This window comes from Chiloscyllium punctatum, chromosome 32 (assembly GCF_047496795.1).
Source record: "Chiloscyllium punctatum isolate Juve2018m chromosome 32, sChiPun1.3, whole genome shotgun sequence".
Classification (NCBI taxonomy): Eukaryota; Metazoa; Chordata; class Chondrichthyes; order Orectolobiformes; family Hemiscylliidae; genus Chiloscyllium; species Chiloscyllium punctatum.
The window spans coordinates 21,429,451-21,448,313 of NC_092770.1; the positions used below are offsets into that span (position 1 = coordinate 21,429,451).

Sequence of the window (18,863 nt, forward strand, 5' to 3'; positions counted from 1 at the left end):
GTAGGAGTAGGTGTCCGCGAGCTGGCGTTTAGCCAATTCAACATGGCCAGTCCATTTAACCTACCCATCCCTGGGCAATTTAACATGGCCATACCATCTAACCTGCACATCCCTGGGCAATTTAACATGGCCAAACCATCTAACCTGCACTTCCCTGGGCAATTTAACATGGCCAAACCATCTAACCTACCCATCCCTGGGCAACTTAACATGGCCAAACCATCTAACCTGCACATCCCTGGGCAATTTAACATGGCCAAACCATCTAACCTGCACATCCCTGGGCAATTTAACATGGCCAAACCATCTAACCTACCCATCCCTGGGCAATTTAACATGGCCATACCATCTAACCTGCACATCCCTGGGCAATTTAACATGGCCAAACCATCTAACCTACCCATCCCTGGGCAATTTAACATGGCCTTACCATCTAACCTGCACATCCCTGGACTGCTGGAAAATTGGTTGGAGAAGTACTAATGGCAAACAAAGAATTAGCAGAGGAACTGAGTAGGTATTTTGCATCAGTTTTCAGGATGGAAGGCATCGGCAGCATACCAATGGAATCAGGGGGCAGAGGTGAGTGTAATGACCATCACTAAAGAGAAAGTGCATGGGGAAGCTGAGAGGTCTGAAGGAGGATAAATCACCCAGACTGGAAGGACTAAACTCCAGAACTCTGAAGGAGATAGCTGAGGAAATTGTACAGGCATTGGTGATGATCTTGCAGGAATCACTGGAGTCAGGGAGAGTCCCAGAGGATTAAAAAATTACCAATCTAATACTTCTGTTTAAGAAGGGATGGAGGCAGAAGACAGGAAACTACAGGCCGGTAAGATTTTGGAGTTCATTACTAAGGATGAGATTGCATCATACTTGGAATTGCATGGTGAGATAGGGCTGAGTCAGCACAGTTTAGTCATCAGGAAATCTTGTTTGACAAATCTGTTGGAATTCTTTGCAGAGGTAACGAGCAAGTTAGACAAAGGAGAGCCAGTGGACATCATCCATTTGGAATTCCAAAAGACCTATAGCTGGTGCCACACAGGAGGCTGCTCAATAAGATTTCCTGATGCCCACCTGTGTGGACAGTGGAAGGCAGGCTGCTCATGGAAAGTTCCCTGAGATGCTGGGCAATGCAGTGTGTGTGTTCATATCAAGTAAAACGTCAACTTATTAATGTTCATGATACAATGGAATACAAATGGGAGTTTCTCATCGTATACACAGTGTTTCATTTTGCCTATTGTGGAATAGAGCAGTTTATAAACATTAACTGCAGATTGTCTTAGCTAGTGTAAATACAACCTCCCCGTGAAGTCAGGAAAATTCAATGCATATTAGAGAGTTTCACTGTGACATTGCTGTGTACCTATGTCAATAGATACAGGGCAGGGGAAGTCACCTACTAATAAGAAGCAAGCCATCAAGTCACTTAAATATGAACTTAAGTAAATCAACGCCACACTCTCAAACTCAAAACATTTTCCAAAAACCAGCTTCTGAGATTAGAGCTCCTATCATCCCAGCCCGATTCTTTCCCAACTATGGCCAATTTTGCCTCTGTGAAATGCTTTCGGACATTGTGGGAGTTATTAAGTGGGAGTAGGTTTGGAAAAGCTAAGCGCAGGGTAAGCACCACATTGCTGTGACAACAGCATCTTGAGCTTGGGCCATTTTAACATCTGGGCCTTGTATTCACCCATCGACTGATTAAAACCATGTGTCCCACGGCAGCCTGGTAAATGACAATTAGGGAGTTCCAGCAGGATCCCTTAAAGTGTAAAGAGGGGAAAATTTCAGATGTGACATGGAGTCTGGCCGGCAAATACCAAAGTCTTACTTAAAAGCATGGAGGGAACATTTCACTCAGCAAGGTACTCTCCTCAAAACACATGGTAAAAAAAGCACTGAATTTCTAATGGTCCAGTAGGACACTCTTTCACATTCATGTGAGAAGCTACATCCTACAATAAATGGAATTCTCAACCACTTCCAAAACAACGATGCAACATAATCCCCAGAAAATGGGTTAACAGTCTGTCTTAGTCTGTTCAAAAACCTGCTTGCCACCCTTCTGTCCCAATATCTGTTGAAAGTCAACAAGTGTGAGAATCATTCCTTTCCAGTGTACTTACATTTTCTAATGAATGCCATTCTTTCCCTGTTAATTAGCAAATGGTCTGTTGGGATAATAAGATGAAGAGAAGCATTCATTAACAAAAGGCTTGAAAAACTAAATAAGCCCCAATAAAATCACACTGGACTCTTAAGAGGATTGTGTTTACAGTGAATATTGGCCACAACTTCTGCCACCATCAAATGATGCCAGCTTGTGAGTTGAGCCACATTCCTTGCATTGGGCCTTCATTCACATGCTACTGGCTCCTGTGGGAGACAATCAGGTAACAAGATAAGAAAACACAAATGCAGAGACAAACGGTAATTTGCAGACTGAGCACAGAGGAAAGCTGGAGCAGGAGTAGCCCATATTTGAGCTGGACCCCAATTATGGCTTATCTATAGGCTCAACTCCAGCTTCCTGAGTTATCCCGAATCCTCTGACTTCCCTCAGATTCCAAAATCTATTGATCTGACTCCTGAACATATTCAACAACTGAGCATCCATAGATGGTTAGAGAATACTAAACATTCACATCCATCAGAGCATATAATCTTTTTTCAGTTCACTTCTATATCCTTTTCCCAGTTCTAAATGATGGCCTCTTAACCTGAAACCCCTGAATCTCCATCCAGGGCAGCAGGTCTCTCAGCATTTGGGCTTTTGAACCTAAGAACAATGTTATTTTTAAAAACTCACTCATGGGATGAAGGCATCACTGGCTAGGCCAGCATTTATTGCCCATCTCAATTGCTCAGAAGGTAGTCAAAGTCAGCCACTTTGCTGTGGGTCTGGAGTCACACATAGGCCAGATCAGGGAGGGATGGCATTTTCCTGTCCTAAAGGCCATTAGAATTTCAACATACATTTCAATGAGATTGTCACCTCTCATTCTTTTACTGTTAAGCAAGTATAGGTCACTCTACATTAGTTCTCTTGATAGGCCTGTGCTCTAAATTCAGGTAATAGTCTAGTCAACTTTTGTTGCCCCCTCCCCCCAACTTCTAATGCAAATGTATGGTACCTTGGAGGAGACCAAAGTGAGGACAGTCCTCAAGTTATAGTTCCAACGAAAGTCCTATAACGTTTACCTTGATCACCAAAGTGCCTTGTATGTCCATTTTCCATCCTAATTATTTCTTAACCAGTAATTGAGTGGAGGGGGCTTCAGTGACACTGACAGAAGGCCAGAGTATTTCTGAAGCTTACTCAGAGAATCCCTGACCCTCCTGGGATGTATCCCAAAAGCAAAATCTTGTGTGGTGGGAAAACTGCATACCTCGCGTCCTCCCCCCAAACCCCCCCCACCCCCCCCCCCCCCCCCCCCACCCCCCCCACACACACACACACACACACACACACACACAGACAAAACAAGCCCCGCCACCACCATTTTTCAACCCTGCCAATAAGTTTCAACCTGCAATGTTTCCAATGGTATGGCCCAGCCTGGGACAATGGGATACATCAGGGTCCAATAACCGAGGGCAAATGGCTCTAGGTAGCCCGCTGTCTTCAGGTCAAGGGGCAAGGCTGCTCTGCTTGAGTAGGGGACCAGGCCCTAGGCCAGGAGTAGCACTGGGTAATGTCATTCCTGCCCCTGACCTGGATCCAACTATAAATCCAACGATGGTTATTCTAACTGTTTTATCATCAGCAGGAATGCCTTCTACCTTCACTCCCAAGTGGGCTTATGAGTTGCCAATTGCTGTACCCCCAATGAGGAGCATTATTTTTACATGAGCTGTAATGAAAAATGTGGCAGCAAGTTTTAGTATAGCAAGCTCCAATAAATAGCAGCACCAGTTGGTCGAAGGACAAAAATTGGCCAGAAGACCAAGGAGAACTTCCTGTTCTTCTTCACATTAAAGTCACAAGACATTTTATATCCACACGAGAGGGACACCGTGTGAAAGACAGTCCCCCAGCAGTTCAATGTTTAAGGGGAAAATGGTGGCATTATGGTATTGTGATTGGAGCAGTAATTAAGAGGTTCAGAGTTATACTGTGGGGAATGCAGGCCCAATCCCATGACAGTACTAGGCAGAATTTAAACTGAATTAATAATTCTGAAATTGAAAGTTAGTCTTTGTTATGGTAACCATGAAATAATCATAAAATGTTATGAAAACCCATGTGGCCCAAGAAACTGCAGAGATTTGTGAACACATCACGCAAGCCAACCTTCCATCCATTGACTCCATCTATACTTCCCGCTGCCTCAGGAAGGCAGCCAATGTAATCAAAGACCCCTCCCACCCCAGTTATAATATCTTCCAATTTTTCCATGAGGCAGAAGATACAAAAGCTTAAACACACAAACCAATAGATTCAAGAACAGCTTCTTCCCTGCTGTTAACGACCTCTCAAACCTTAAATTGAATGTTGATCTTCCTATTTGTGCCTCTTCTCTGCAGCTGTACGACTGTATTCCTCACTCTGTTCTATTACTCTTGTTCTCTTTGTATGATATGATCTGCCTGCACTGCACACAACAAAACTTTTCACTGTATCCAGTTACATGTGACAATCATAAATCATATCAAATCAAAAAGAATCAAATAATCCCTTTCAGGGAAGGAAATCTCCTGTGATCTCCAGAATCCAGATCCACTACAATGTGCCTGCATCCGCCGGACAAATGAAAAACAATACCTTCCTCAGCCCTGCATTAAGAGTGTCAGCTCAGCTTTTTGCGCTCAAGTCTTCTGATATGGGTGTTGAACCCTTTGCACTCAGAGGGAAATGGTGCTGCTTTGGAAGAAGGGAAAAAATGATCAAACCATCGATGGTTGCAGTGAAGCCTTCATTCTCTGCCCATCTCTAAAAACTCTGTACACTGCACCTGAAATTATTAGTGACTGTTTGTACAGTTCACATTATTTTGTGAAACCGTGGCAATCAATAAACGGCTAAACAAGTTTCAAATGTATTTTAAAATAGTTAGGTTTCCAATTAGAAAAGCAAATGATAAAGAATGCAAGAAATGAGAGGCGCCACAAGCAGGTTTCAGCCCCACAAGCAGGCTCAACTCCACTTTCCTACCTGTTGTCAAGAGTCTTCACACCTCCACAGAACAAGAATCTGGCTATCTCAGTCTTAAATGCATTCAATGTATTAAATGCAAACAAATGTAGGCAGCCTCCCGCTGCTCTCTCGGTAAGATCATTGCAAATATTCAAGATCATCTCTAAGAGAAGACATTCCTTTTTATCTCCATCTTAAGTGAGGCAACTCCTTATTCTGAAATTCTCAATTGATATTTCCCCACCAAGGGAAATGTCATCTCGGTGCTTAACTTAGTAAAGTCCCGTCAGAAACTTACATGTTTCAGTAAGATCATCTCGCATTTTTGTAAACTCCATTGAAAGTAGGACCACTTGTTCTAGTTGCAAAGACAACAAGGAAATCCTGTAACGTAATACAAATCCTTGCCAAGGTTTGACCTAATTTCAGGCCATCGGACACATTACAGTTGAATAAAATGCATATCCACCCTGTGATGGAATCTTGGCAGATATAGAGAACCCAAGCCTTTGCTTAGACTTAGTAGTTACGAAAAAAAAAAGTCAGTAAAGGAAGCTATGTAGATGAACAGGCTTACTGACCTACTGGAATATACTATCTCCAGCTGTATAGATCATACATTTGCATTTTCAAGAAAATGAATAGCACCACACCACAAGATTTATTAACCTTTAAATCCAGACCACTACCTTGGTAGCCATGATGTGGAGCTGCTGGTGTTGGACTGGGGTAGACAAATTCAGAAGTCAAACAACACCAGGCTATTGTCCAACAGGTTTATTTGAAATCACAAGCTTTCAGAGCACCGCTCCTTCATCAGGTGAAGTCAACCTGGTGCTGTGTGACTTCTGACTTTCTTTTAACAGAAGCAGAGCTGCTGTCGACATAAATCCACCTTCAGTATCAATCCAAACACTAAGAATTAACACAGTAATCATTTGGCAGCATCTGTAGTGAGAAAACAGAGTCAATATTTCGAGACCGGTCTGCAGACTGTTGTTTGAAATATTAACTCTTGTCTTCTCACCATCAATGCTGCCAGATCTGCTGGGTCTCTCCAGAGATGTTTGTTTTTGTTTGTTTCAGACCTCCAGCATCTGCAATTCATTGTTTTGCAACGTATTAATGGTACCATTCACTGGTAGAGCTTTCATCTTCGATGAAAGATAATGGGTTCAAATTCTGCTCCAGGGCAATGCTGAAGGATTAGTGCACTGTTGAAGGTGCTATCTTTCAGATAAGATAAACAAAGATTTTGTCTGCCTTTCAAAAACCAAAATATTCCTTGGCTTGATAAAACGACAGGGAGTTTTTGTTTTATTTTTCATTAAATACCCTGAAACAGATTATCTGATCATTACCAGTGTTGACTGTGGAGGTTTGCTGTCCAAAAATTGACCACCATTTTTTTAGCCTGTCAACAGATACTTAACTGTGTCTAGGGAGGTTTTGTGGTGCAGTGGGTATTGTCCCTGCCACTGGGCAGAAGCTCTGGGTTCACGTCCCACCTCAGGATCTGATATCTCCAGAAGGTGGGACATATTACAGCCAAACAATTATCAACTAGCAGATCTTTCTGATATGCCTGCAGCAGTTGATATGAGTGGGAACATTTCCTGGTCAAGCAGACTAGCTGTTGTGCTTGAGTAGGGGTTCTTACTGTGAGGGTCACCTTACTCTGTGCAACTATGACACACACTGTCTTTAATGGACTTGAAGACTGTGAAAGGCAAAAGCTGGTTATAACTCAGCTGATGAACCTCAGTGGATTCCAAGGTCTAGCACTACGTGCTGAGGGACACATTAAAACTTGGAGTGGCTGCCGCCAAAGCACAGTGGAGAAAGACCACTGTCTGAGGTCTTTCTGCCAAAGTTAAATGGGGGTCCATTCAGTTATCGGACCATCCTAGTGCCTCAAATATATGTAACTATTACTATTGAATGTATAACAGAGGTTTTTGGTTTGTTGGGATAGAGTCAACATGAATGGTCTTTTTGTTTACTTAACATGCAACAATTGTACTTGTGACGATGTATATATACAGGGAGAAAGTGAGGACTGCAGATGCTGGAGACCAGAGTTGAAAAAGGCCTGAAGAAGGGCTTATGCCCGAAATGTCAATTCTCCTGCTCCTCGGATGCTGCCTGGCCTGCTGTGTTTTTCCAGCACCACATTTTTCAACAATGTATATATACAGACAGTTTTTTTATGAATAAGGTTTATGAATAAGTATTTTTATGAATATTTTTTAAATTAAAAATAGTATAAAACAGAGCTGAAGATTAATATCTCAACCAAGATGATACTTACAGCAGTGCAACACTTCATCAGAACTATAATGGATATATGAACCTATAATCTTCTGACCTAGAAACAAGAGCACAGAGCCGCAACTGACATCCAAATGGTGCTGTTGATACTCCAGGTATGGTCTTTGAATGCATAGGAGAAAGTGAGGACTGAAGATGTTGGAAGATCAGAGTCGAGAGTGTGGTACTGGAAAAGCACAGCAGTTCAGGCAATATCCGAGGAGCAGGAGAATCAACGTTTCAGGCAAGAGCCCTTCATCAGGAATGAGTGTTGATGAATGGCTTCCTGTTCCTTTTCTTGCCTATGAAGTTTCTTCTCAACATACAGCTTTGGCTAGCACCGAGAACATTACCAAAACACCATAAGATGCAGGGGGAGGTAACAGGCCATTCAATCCATCAATTAAATATTCCACCATTTGATGAGATCATGGCCAATCTGATAATCCTTAACTCTACTTTCTTGTCTTTTCCTCATAAACTTTGATTCTCTTACTGATTAAAAATCTGTTTCGCTTAGCTTTGAATATACTTAGTGACCCAAGCTCAACAGCATTCCACAGTAAAGAATTCCAGATTCAGGTCCCTCTGACAGAAGAAATTCTTCCTTATCTGTGACTAAAATGTGCAAATCTTTATTCTGAGATTATGCCCTCTGGTCCTCAACTCTGCAACAAAGAGAAACAGCCTTAAAGTTCAAAAGCAGAGTCAGTCAGCACTTGCATTAGGTGACTTGTAATTAGCACTGGGTCCCTGTGCGAACATTTCCTAGTCAACTCACAAAAGCCGAATGGACTGTGCATGCTGGTTGCTTCCAGCTTTCACCATATACTCCCTGCACTATCAGGTGAAAGCTCTGAGACAATAGCTCCACCCACCATCCTGGGCTATGCGCTCTTCTACAAATGTTTAGTTTAGAATTTTGGTTAAACTTCAGGTATACCACACTAACAAGACTTGTGATCATGTATTTGTTTTTTAATAAAACATCAAAATGTGTTACATTGAAGCGTTAGCAAACAATATAACAGCTAATCTGAGCCACCTTTTTTTAAAAGGGAAAAAAAGTTATTCTATTATTTTTCCTGACCTTCAAAAAAACCTTAAGAAGCTGTTCAGATGTCAAAGAGTATCCAAGGGGGTGGCATGGTGGCTCAGTGTTTAGCACTGCTATCTCACAGCACCAGGGACCCAGGTTCAATCCCAGCCTCAGGTGACTGTCTGTGTGGAGTTTGTACATTCTTTTTGTGTCTGTGTGGGTTTCCTCCAGGTGCTCCATTTCCTCCCACAGTCCAAAGATGTGCAGGTCAGGTGAATTGGCCATGCTAAATTGCTCATAGTGTCAGGGGTGAATATAGAGTAGGGGAATAGGTCTGGGTGGGTTACTCTTCAGAGGTTTGGTGTGGACTTGTTGGGCCAAAAGGGTCTGTTTCCACACTGTAGGGAACTAATCTAAGTAGGGCATAACACTGAGGTACAGCTGGCACAATTACAAAGGGCTTAATGGGCCTCTTTCTATGTTGAAACTATTCTATTATTCAATGATCTCAGGGCAACAGGCTGAATATCTGGAAGTTGTCTCGAGGGGCCGAATAGCCACTTTTTTTTTGCTCATTCATGGGATGTGGGTTGTTGAGAGTCAACCACGTTGCTGTGGGTCTGGAGCCAAATATACGCCAGATCAGGTAAAGATGACAGCTTCCTTCCTTAAAGTGACCCATGGGTTTTTGCAACAAACGACAACTGAGTCGTGGTCATCATTAGACTTTTAATTCTATATTTGTTTGTTGAATTCCACCACCTGCCGTAACAGAAATGTCACCTGGATTAACAGTTCAGCAATAATACCAGTTCTTCCCATGAACTGTTGCAGCTCTAGCAACAGTAATAATTAATCCAGCCTCTTTAAAAAAAAAGTCAGGATCCAATTGGACCAATCCCCTCCAGGGAAAAAAACAAAACACAGAACTGGTCTCAAAGGAACGGATAAAGTCAGCAGGCAACTAAACTTTACCAGGATGCAAGAGGCCCTGCAGATTTACAAGAAGCAAAATATCAGCTTGTAAATATTGACAGATTTTTTTTCCCCATTTAGCGATGGGATGTTGATGTCACTGACGGAGCCAGTGTCCATTCCCCATCCCTAGTTGCCCTTCCTGAGGTAATGGTGAGCTGCCCTTTTGAACCACCGCAGTCTAGGAATGGTGGAGTCTCGACAAGAGGGTCAGAACAAATTATTTCAAGAAGTGAAGAGTTTTTTTTTAAAATATTGTACAGGAGTGTCTGTTTTAAACAACAGTGTGACGACGAATGGCGAATCAAACGTTTGCCAGCGTCACACTGCTAATGGGTTTTCTCGTCCACAGCTCAATGGGAACAGAGTTGTTGCATGTTATTTGACTCTTTATTAATACAGCCACTTCTGTTTTTGGTGCATTTATTTTATTTTAAATGACGATTCCAAAATACTGGAGTTGCCTTCAGCGCTCCGCCCTCACTCCAGAAATATGTTTTGATTCTATATAATTGCTCACAGAGTGAAACTTTGTGCTGACGTTGTGCAGTTCCAGGCAATAAACCGGATTGCACCAAGGGTAAACATTTAATTTTATTGCACAAAGGCTAAAGACTTAATTTAAACACATTCAAATCTGGAGCGGGCTACTGGGGATCCGATCGAGATTATAAGAAAGAAAAGCTTCCGTATTTGTAAACTGTATAAAACTTTAATTTACCTCGTCACTTCCAGACTCCAGCTCAGTATGTCGGTGTCAATAATTTTTTTCCCCCTCAAGAAAGAACAATCGATTCTCTGGCCCCCTTCTTGCAATGTACTCCTTTAGGTAAACAAAACAAAAAAATGTTGCCCCTCCCCCGCCCGCAAACTTTGAAAAGTCGAAAGTGGGACAGATGTGGCGAGATATCCTTGCTTCTTTTCCACGCGAGCAGTCGGGGAGAGAGAGAGATAGAGACAGTGTAAATGAGGACCAGATGGTATTTCAATTCCCCATGCAGGCAGTCAAATCCTGCTATTACATTGTACTTCCCTCTCCTTTACCCTGTCCCTCCCTCTGCAAATTACAAATTCCATCTGTGGCTTGCACATCAACTCTGACCACGAGACAGTCCTGAGTGGGAACGCGACTGTTAAACAGACACCCACCCAAACACTCAAGCATGTTGTTAAAATCTCGCTTTTCACATTTTCCCAAATATTGACAGCTCGGTGGACACAACTTGGCATGAATTGATCTTGCGCTCTGAAGGAGGTCTTCCATTTATGGAGCGCCATTCCGTTATTTCATGACTCTCCAAGGTTTTTTTTTACAGTCAATGAAGTATTTTGCCAAGTGTAGCCTTAGACATGTAGCAGGTAAATAGCATTTTCACTGGATTGTTAAACCAGAGACCTGGCTAATGTTCTGAGGACCCAGGTTTGAATCCTGCTACAGCAGATGGTGGAATTTGACCTTCATAAAAATTTGGAATTAAGAGTCTAATGATGATCATGAAACCACTTCCAATTTTTGGGAAAACCCATCTGGTTCACTAATGTCTTTTAGGGTCTGGAGATAAAGAGGACTGCGGATGCTGGAGAGTCAGAGTGGAGCTGGAAAAAGCACAGCAGGTCAAGCAGCATCAGAGGAGTTTTAGGTCTGGCCTATATGTGACTGCAGACCCGCAGCAATGTGGTTGACCCTCGCATGCCCTTTGGACAATTAGGGATGAGTAATAAATGCTGGCCTAGCCAGCGATGCCTTTATCCCATGAGTGAATAAAAAAGAACACAACAGCCAATTTGTGCATGGAAAGCTCTGTGTGAAAAAGTTGCCCCTTAGATCCCTTTTAAATCTTTCCCCTCTCACCCTAAACCTATGCCTTCTAGTTCTGGACTCCCCCACCCCAGGGAAAAGACCTTGTCTATTTATCATATCCATGTGCCTCTTGGTTTTATAAACCTCCGTAACGTCACCCCTCTCAGCCTCTGACACTCCAGGGAAAACAGCCCCAGCCTGATCAGCGTCTCCCTATAGCTCAAATCCTCTGGCAACATTCTTGTAAATATTTTCTAAACCTTTCAAGTTTCATAACATTTTTCCAATAAGAAGGAGACCAGAATTGCACACTGTATTAAAAAATATTTTTGAGGAAGGGGATTCCAAAGACTTATAACCCTCTCAGGATAGCTTTAGAGGGTTATAGACCCAAACACAGGCAAATGGGACTGACTCAGTTTAGGAAATTTGGTCAGCATAGCCGAATTGGGCCAAAGGGCCTGTTTCTGTGTTGTATGACTCCATGACTGAGAGAAAGCTCCCGATTCTTCTTTGAAATAGTGACAGGTGGGATGTTTTACAACCACCTGAAGGGGCAGCTGGAGCTGTATTTCAATGTCATCTGGAAGACAGTACCTCCAGGAGAACAACCAACACACACTCTATATTCCACTGGAGCAAGAAACTCAATTTTGTGCTCAGTGGGACAAGAAGCTACACACTTCAGGGTCAAATGAGAGGTTGTGCCAGTGAACCACAATAGGGGAAATGCTGGCATCATGGTGATGTTATTGGACTTGTAGTGTAGGAGTTCCATGGTTTCCAATCTCACGATCGGAATTGGTGGCATTTCAATAATGATTAATTAAAGCTGGGCTTGATAATAGCAGCCGTGAATCTATCGTCGATAATTATATTCTTTATTTCACTGGCATCAGGTCTATACAAATTTGAGGGAAAGTAAAATTTAAAAGCAGGAAAACAGAATATTTGCAAGGAGTTCCATTTATAATTCAAAGTGAGTTGGGGAAAATATTTCCCCTCTCCATGAGGTCTTTTCTTTAACAGAGACACCCATTCCTGGACTTCGGGGCTGCTTATACCCTCCCACACCGTTACCGAGTGCTGTGGTAGGCCCCATTATACCTGCATTTTTCTAGGAAGTTGCGTTTGAAAGATCACCACCACAATTTAAACCACTGATGAAGGACTTCAGGTTAGGATTATACTTAGGTCAGTTTGACAAGGCTAGGACTCACATTTGACGGAATTGACAGAGTTTGACCAACAGTATTCTTTGCACCTGACATGGTTTGTTTTCTTGGTGACAATGGGGTTCCCCTTTCACAGCTTCACATTCTATCCAACAGTCCTGACTAACAGCAACAAAAATGTCCTAAACCAGAGGAGAAACTCCTTAGGGACATCAAGTCAAAAATTGCCATTTGAATTTACAAACAAAAGTAGGCTATTCAGCCCTATGAGCATGTTCTACCACCAATGCAGTAATGGCTGATCTGATTTTATCCCAACACAACATTCCTTCATGCCCTCAATGATGATTTTAGTCCCCTGGTAATCAAGAATCTATCTACCTTTGCCTCAAAAGTAGTTAAAGATTCTGCATCTGCTGTCTTTTACTAAAAGGAATTCCAAACATTCATGACCCTCTCAAAATGTTTCCTCATCTATATTTTAAACGGAAGCTCCTTAATTTTAAACTGTGACCACATAAGCTGTGACACTGAGCCACATAAGAAAATATTAAGATAGATAACCAAAAGCATTATCAAAAGATTGAAAAAGCATGCTAAAAAAGGGGGAAGAGCTAGAGATTGAGCAAAATTTGGAAAGGTTATAAAGATTGACAGCTGGAAATTTCAAATGTGGGCTGGCTTTGACAGGAAGTGTATTGGTTGTGAAAGTTTCTTGGGTTTAACATAAATAATCATTCTTGAATACAAATGAGTTTTGTCAAGGGATGTGAGACAAAAAGAAAGATAACTATAGGCTGTTTAACATCTGTAACTGGGAAAATATTAAACAAGTAAACCATTGTCCTGTACTTACATTAGAGAGAGAGAGAGAGACAACTTGTGGTGGTTTAACCTAATAGTCATCACACCTCAGGCAAGGAATGGTTGAGAAGGAAGGACCTTTATAGTAACCTCAGCTGACACAGGACCTGAACTTGCACTATTGTCAACACTCTGTATCACAAACCAGCCATCCAGCCAACTGAACTAACTGATTGCCATGGGAATTAAAGTCTATAATATGGATGTAATAGTTGGTCATTTATAAATATAATGAAGCAGATTTAGCATGATTTCATGAAGAAGCACCAAGCCAACAATTTTATTAGAATTCTTTGAGGAGGTCACAAACAGGATAAATAAAGGGGAACCAATAGATCGAATTTATTTGGATTTCCAAAAGGCATTCAATAAGATACCGCATATAAGACTGTTTAATGAGAACCAATGGTTTTGATAGAGGTATATTGGCATGGGTATAGTGTTGACAAACTAATTGAAGACCATAGTTGGGATAAGGGGGTGCATTTTTAGGAAGGCAACCTATAATTAATGGATTGCCACAGGGATCAGTGCTAGAGCCACAATTATTTACAATATTTATGAATGGCTTGGATGAGGGATGTGAATGTACTATTGCCAACTTTGTAGATAACACAAAAATTGGTAGGAAGTCAACTGGTGGGGATGACACAAAGATCCTGCAGAGGGATATAGATAGGTTAAATGAGTGGACAAGAACTTGGTAGATGGATTATAATGTTGGGAAATATAAGGTAATGAACTTTGGCAGGAAGAATACAAGTGAATAAAAAAAAGGAACTGAATATTATTTATGTGGAAAAAAGTGCAGAGATCTGCAGCTCAGAGGGATTTGGATATCCTTATACATGAATCAAACATTAACATACAAGTTCAGCGGGTATAGGGAAGGCAAATTGAATATTATTTCAAAGTGAATTGAATCTAAAAATAGAAAAACGTTGCTAAAGCTATACAAGACACTAGTTGCACTGAGAATAGTTTTGGTCTTCTTTTCTAAGGAGACATATACAGCATTGGAATCAGTCCAAGAATGTTCATTGTATTGATCCCAGATATGAAAAAAATCCTTCTGAGGAGGGATTGAGTAGGTTAGTTCATTTGAGTTTACAAGAATATTTAGAAGAAACATATAAACTTCTTATGAGCTTGACAGAGTAGATGTGAAGAGATTGTTTTCTCTTGTGGGAGAATCTAGGAGCAGAGGGCATGAACTCAGAGTAAGGAGTTGGCTCTATAAGATAGAAAGGAGGAATTTATTCTCTCAGAGGTTAGGACATCTGTGGAACTCTTTACCACAGAGAGCTGACGAGCTTGGGTCATTAAAAATATTCAAGGCTGAGATAGATTTTTAATCAGTTAGGTAATTAAGGGTATGGGGATGAGGCAGGAAAGTGGAGTTGAGCATTATCTTATGGTTGACACACAAAATGTCTCAAGCCATGGTAATACAGTAAAATGAATTATAATACCCACTTTCAGTCAGAGTCAAGAATGTAACCTCCTTTAATTTTTTCATTATTGTTCCTCTTTGTGAGTTATGACACATTACAGAATTGTAGACACACAGATGATTTGTTAAAATGAAGTGTTTTTCAAATTTATAACTGATTTGTTGATCATTGTCTTGTTTGTCTGTAAAATAGGCTCATGGAGATCATGTATTCATACAAAAACAATGCAAAATAGTGCAGATTTTGAAGATCGGAAATAACACTAGGAAGTGCTAGTTGGCTTGCTGGTGATTCTTTTTCTTGTTAAATGCTATCCATACTCTGAAGACTTCCAGGATGAATAAATTGACCATTTTATTGGCTTTACTTACAATGCAGATGGGAACTCTTGTGGTGCAGTGGGTTACATCCTGGCATCTGAGTTCAACACTCACTCCAAGATTTGCCAGCCAATAAAGGTGCATTGTAGCACAGGGGAAAGGTATCACTACCTGCAGAGGTGTTATTGTCACAGGCCTTCTCTGAACTATCTGAGTTTAATGGTATCACTTTGCAGAAAAAACCATTGATGAAATGAACAAACTGTATTTTGACTAATCATTATGTTTTGGATCCCTGCATTTTGTAAAATTGCATTAAGGTTTATTCCTCAGTAAATAATTCTTCTGTCTTAATCCTATTTTACCAGGCAGTGGATGAGTCAGCAGCAAAGTGGATTGTCCACTCTTAAATTAGTTCAAGGGCTACCCTATAAAACGTTTCTTCGGGTAATGAACAATTGATAAAACTAACTGCGGCTGCAAAGAAACATGTAAGATCAGTTTCCATGCTCACTGTCTTTTTCTATCCAACCTGTTTGCATCGAACTATTTACTGATCTAGGCGCTAAACATCAGTAAACAACCAGGTATTTGTCACAGGGTCTGCTTCATCCCAGTCTTATCTTGTATGATAGTTTTATGATATTTTTTTTTATAACATTATGTAGTCCGATTGCACTGCCAATTAGCATATTGTGTTTTATTCACTCATGGGATGTGAGACTGGCCCATCTCTAGGTGGTCTTGAGAGGGTGATGTTGAACTGCCTTCTTCAACTGGTGCAGTCCATATGCAATAGGTAGACCCACAATGCCTTTAGCAAGGAAATTCTCGGATTTTGACCCAATGACACTGAAGGAACGGTAATATATTTCCAAGTTAGTAAGGAGAGTAACTTAGAGGGGAACTTGCAGGGTGGTATTCCTAAACTACTCTTGCCCTTCTAGATGATAGTAGCTGTACATTTGGAAGGTTTTTGTCTAAGTATCTTTGGTGAATTTCTGCAGAGCAACTTGTAGATGGGACATAGGGCTACTGAGTTTTAGTGGTGGAGTGACTGAATGTTTGTGGTTGTGGCTCCAATCAAGTGGGGCTGGATTGTCCTGCATGGTGTCAAGTCTTGAGTGTTGTTGGAGCTGCACTCATCCAAGCAAGTAGGGTGTATTCCATCACACTTCTGGCTTATGCCTCACAGATGGTGGACATATATTAAATATAATTTAATTATACTGTATATATTTACTTACTATCAATCAGCATGACTGGTGCTGCAATTATTCAAACAACGTTTTCCCAAAGAAATCCTGATTAAGGTAAGTGTGTGTCTTCATGTAACACTAGAAGGCGTGTATCCTGGATTCTAATGTATGAGTCACAATGTTAGTTTGCAGATATAGCATGTATTCAAGAAATCTCATGGGATGCTATGCTTTATTACGATAAGATCTAAAAGTAAGGAAAATATGTATCAGTTATGTCAGGTATTGGTGAGACTGCAGCTTGATTATTCTACGCACTTTTTGTCTCCTTATTTAAGAAGGATGTAAATGTACAGGAAGCGATTCAGAAGACTTTTGCTCAGTTAATACCTGGAAAAGTGGACTATCTTTTGAGGAAAGATAGGACAGCCTGGACTTATTTCCCGTGGAGTTTAGAAAACTGAGGGGTGCCTTGATTGAAGTGTATAATATCTTGAATTGTTTTGACAGGGTGGGTATAGAAAGGATGTTTCCTTTTGTGGGTGGTCCAGAACTAGAGTACACTAGTTTAAAATCAGAGGTTGCCCTTCCATGACAGAGATAAGGAGAATCTTTTTCCTGATGAGGGTTGTGTGACTTTGAATCTTCCTGTCTCAGAAGGCAGTGGAGACAGGGTCAATAAATATTTTTGTAACTTAGAGAATTTTCATCAGCACACTCTGGGTTGTGAGTTGGGAGTGCCAAACTGATTCCTGAAATGGTATACTTGTGCAGATAATGTCATGGGTGACTTCAACTTGCCTAATATTGATCAGAACCTTCTTATTGCAAATAGTTTGGATGGAGCAGACTTTGTCAGGTTTGTCCAGGAAAGATTCCTGACTCAATATATAGATAGGCCAACTAGAGAGGAGGCCATATTGGATTTGGTGGTTGGCAACAAACCAGGCTAGGTGTCGGATCTCCCAGTGGGAGCGCATTTCAGTGATAGTGATCACAACTCTCTGACGTTTACTATAGTCATGGAGAGGGATAGGAGCAGACAGTACGTGAAAGTGATTTAATTGGGGGCATGGGAATTATGATGCTATTAGGCAGGAATTGTGGAGCATAAATTGGGAACAGATATTGTCAGGGAATTGCACAACAGAAATTTGGGGGTTGTTTAGGGAGCACTTGCTGATAGTGCTGGACAGGTTTGTCCCACTGGCAAGGAAGGGAAGGTAGAGTGAAGGAACCTTGGATGACAAGAGATGTGGAACATCTAGTCAAAGGGAAGAAGGAAGCTTACTTAAGGTTGAGGAAGCAAGGATCAGACAGGGTTCTAGAGGGTTACAAGATAGTCAGGAAAGAAGTGAAGAATGGACTTAGAAGAGCTAGAAGCAGGCATGAAAAAGCTTTAGCAGGTAGGATTAAGGAAAACCCCATGGCATTCTATATGTATGTGAGGAACAAGAGGATGGCCAGAGTGAGGGTAGGGCCGATCAGGGATAGTGAAGGAACTTGTGTCTGGAGTCAGAGGAGGTGGGGAGGTCCTTAATGAATGCTTTGCTTCAGTATTAGGCTCGAACCAAGGTTACTACAGGAAGCCCAAGGTTGCTACAGGAAGTGAGAGAAGAGATTGCTGCACCTTTGGTGATGATCTTTGCTTTCTTACTGTCAACTGGAGTAGTACCAGATAATTGGAGGGTGGCAAATGTTATTCCCTTGTTCAAGAAAAGAAATAGGGATAACCCTGGGAATTACAGACCAGTCAGTCTTACGTTGGTCGGGGGCAAGTTATTGGAGTGGATTCTGAGATACAGGATTTATGATCATTAGAAAAGCATAGCTTGATTAAAGGTAGTCAGCATGGCTTTGTGAGGAACAGATCATGCCTCACAAGCCTTCTTGAATTCTTGGAGGATGTGACAAAGCACATTGATGAAGGTCGAGCAGTGGCTGTGGTGTACATGGATTTAAGCAAGGCTTTGAGAGGGTTCCCCATGCTAGGCTCATTCAGAAAGTAAGAAGCATGGGACAAAGGGAAATTTGGCTGTCTGGATACAGAATTGACTGGCCCATAAAAGACAGAGGGTGGTAGTTGATGGAAAGTTTCAGCCTAGAGCTCGGTGCCCAGTGGCATCTGTTCTGGCACCTCTGCTGTTTGTGATTTTTATAAATGACTTGGATGAGGAAGTGGAAGGGTGGGTTAGTAAGTTTGCTGATGACATGAAGGGTGGTGGAGTTGTGGATAGTTTGGAGGACAGTTGTAGGTTGCAATCTACCATCGGGGAGAAGGTACAGAAGTCTGAACACACACACACCAGCCGGTTTCGTTACAGTTTCTACCCTACCGCTGTTCAAGTACTGAATGGACTCACAAGCTCTTAACATTCGCCTGTACCTGTGTTTTTTGTTTTTGTCGCTGTTTACCTATTATTTACTTATCTATGCTATTTAACTCTGTGATCTGCCTGTGTTGCTCACAAGACAAAGCTTTTCACTGTGCTCGGTACACATGACAATAAATTCAATTCAATTCAATGGGACATTGACAGGATGCAGAGCTGGGCTGAGAAGTGGCAGATGGAC

The 18,863-nt window shown here is 41.5% G+C and overlaps 1 protein-coding gene across 5 annotated transcripts in view; it reads right to left on the minus strand.

Annotated features, from left to right (window-relative positions):
- Nucleotides 1-10,520, minus strand: part of glt8d2 (glycosyltransferase 8 domain containing 2) — a 44,247-nt gene extending 33,727 nt beyond the window's left edge. Inside the window, exons 1-3 of one of the 5 annotated variants that reach the window (XM_072551863.1) lie at nucleotides 10,198-10,520; nucleotides 7,521-8,130; nucleotides 2,142-2,186 (exon numbers count right to left, since the gene is read on the minus strand). In XM_072551863.1, coding sequence (XP_072407964.1) covers nucleotides 2,142-2,160 — 19 coding nt within the window. In that variant the 5' untranslated portion in view covers nucleotides 2,161-2,186; nucleotides 7,521-8,130; nucleotides 10,198-10,520. Of the gene's footprint in view, nucleotides 1-2,141; nucleotides 2,187-4,780; nucleotides 4,859-7,463; nucleotides 7,488-7,520; nucleotides 8,131-10,197 lie in introns of those variants that run through there. The other 4 variants (XM_072551861.1, XM_072551862.1, XM_072551864.1 and 1 more) reach the window with 4 other exon arrangements.
- Between the last annotated feature and the right edge of the window lie 8,343 nt (nucleotides 10,521-18,863).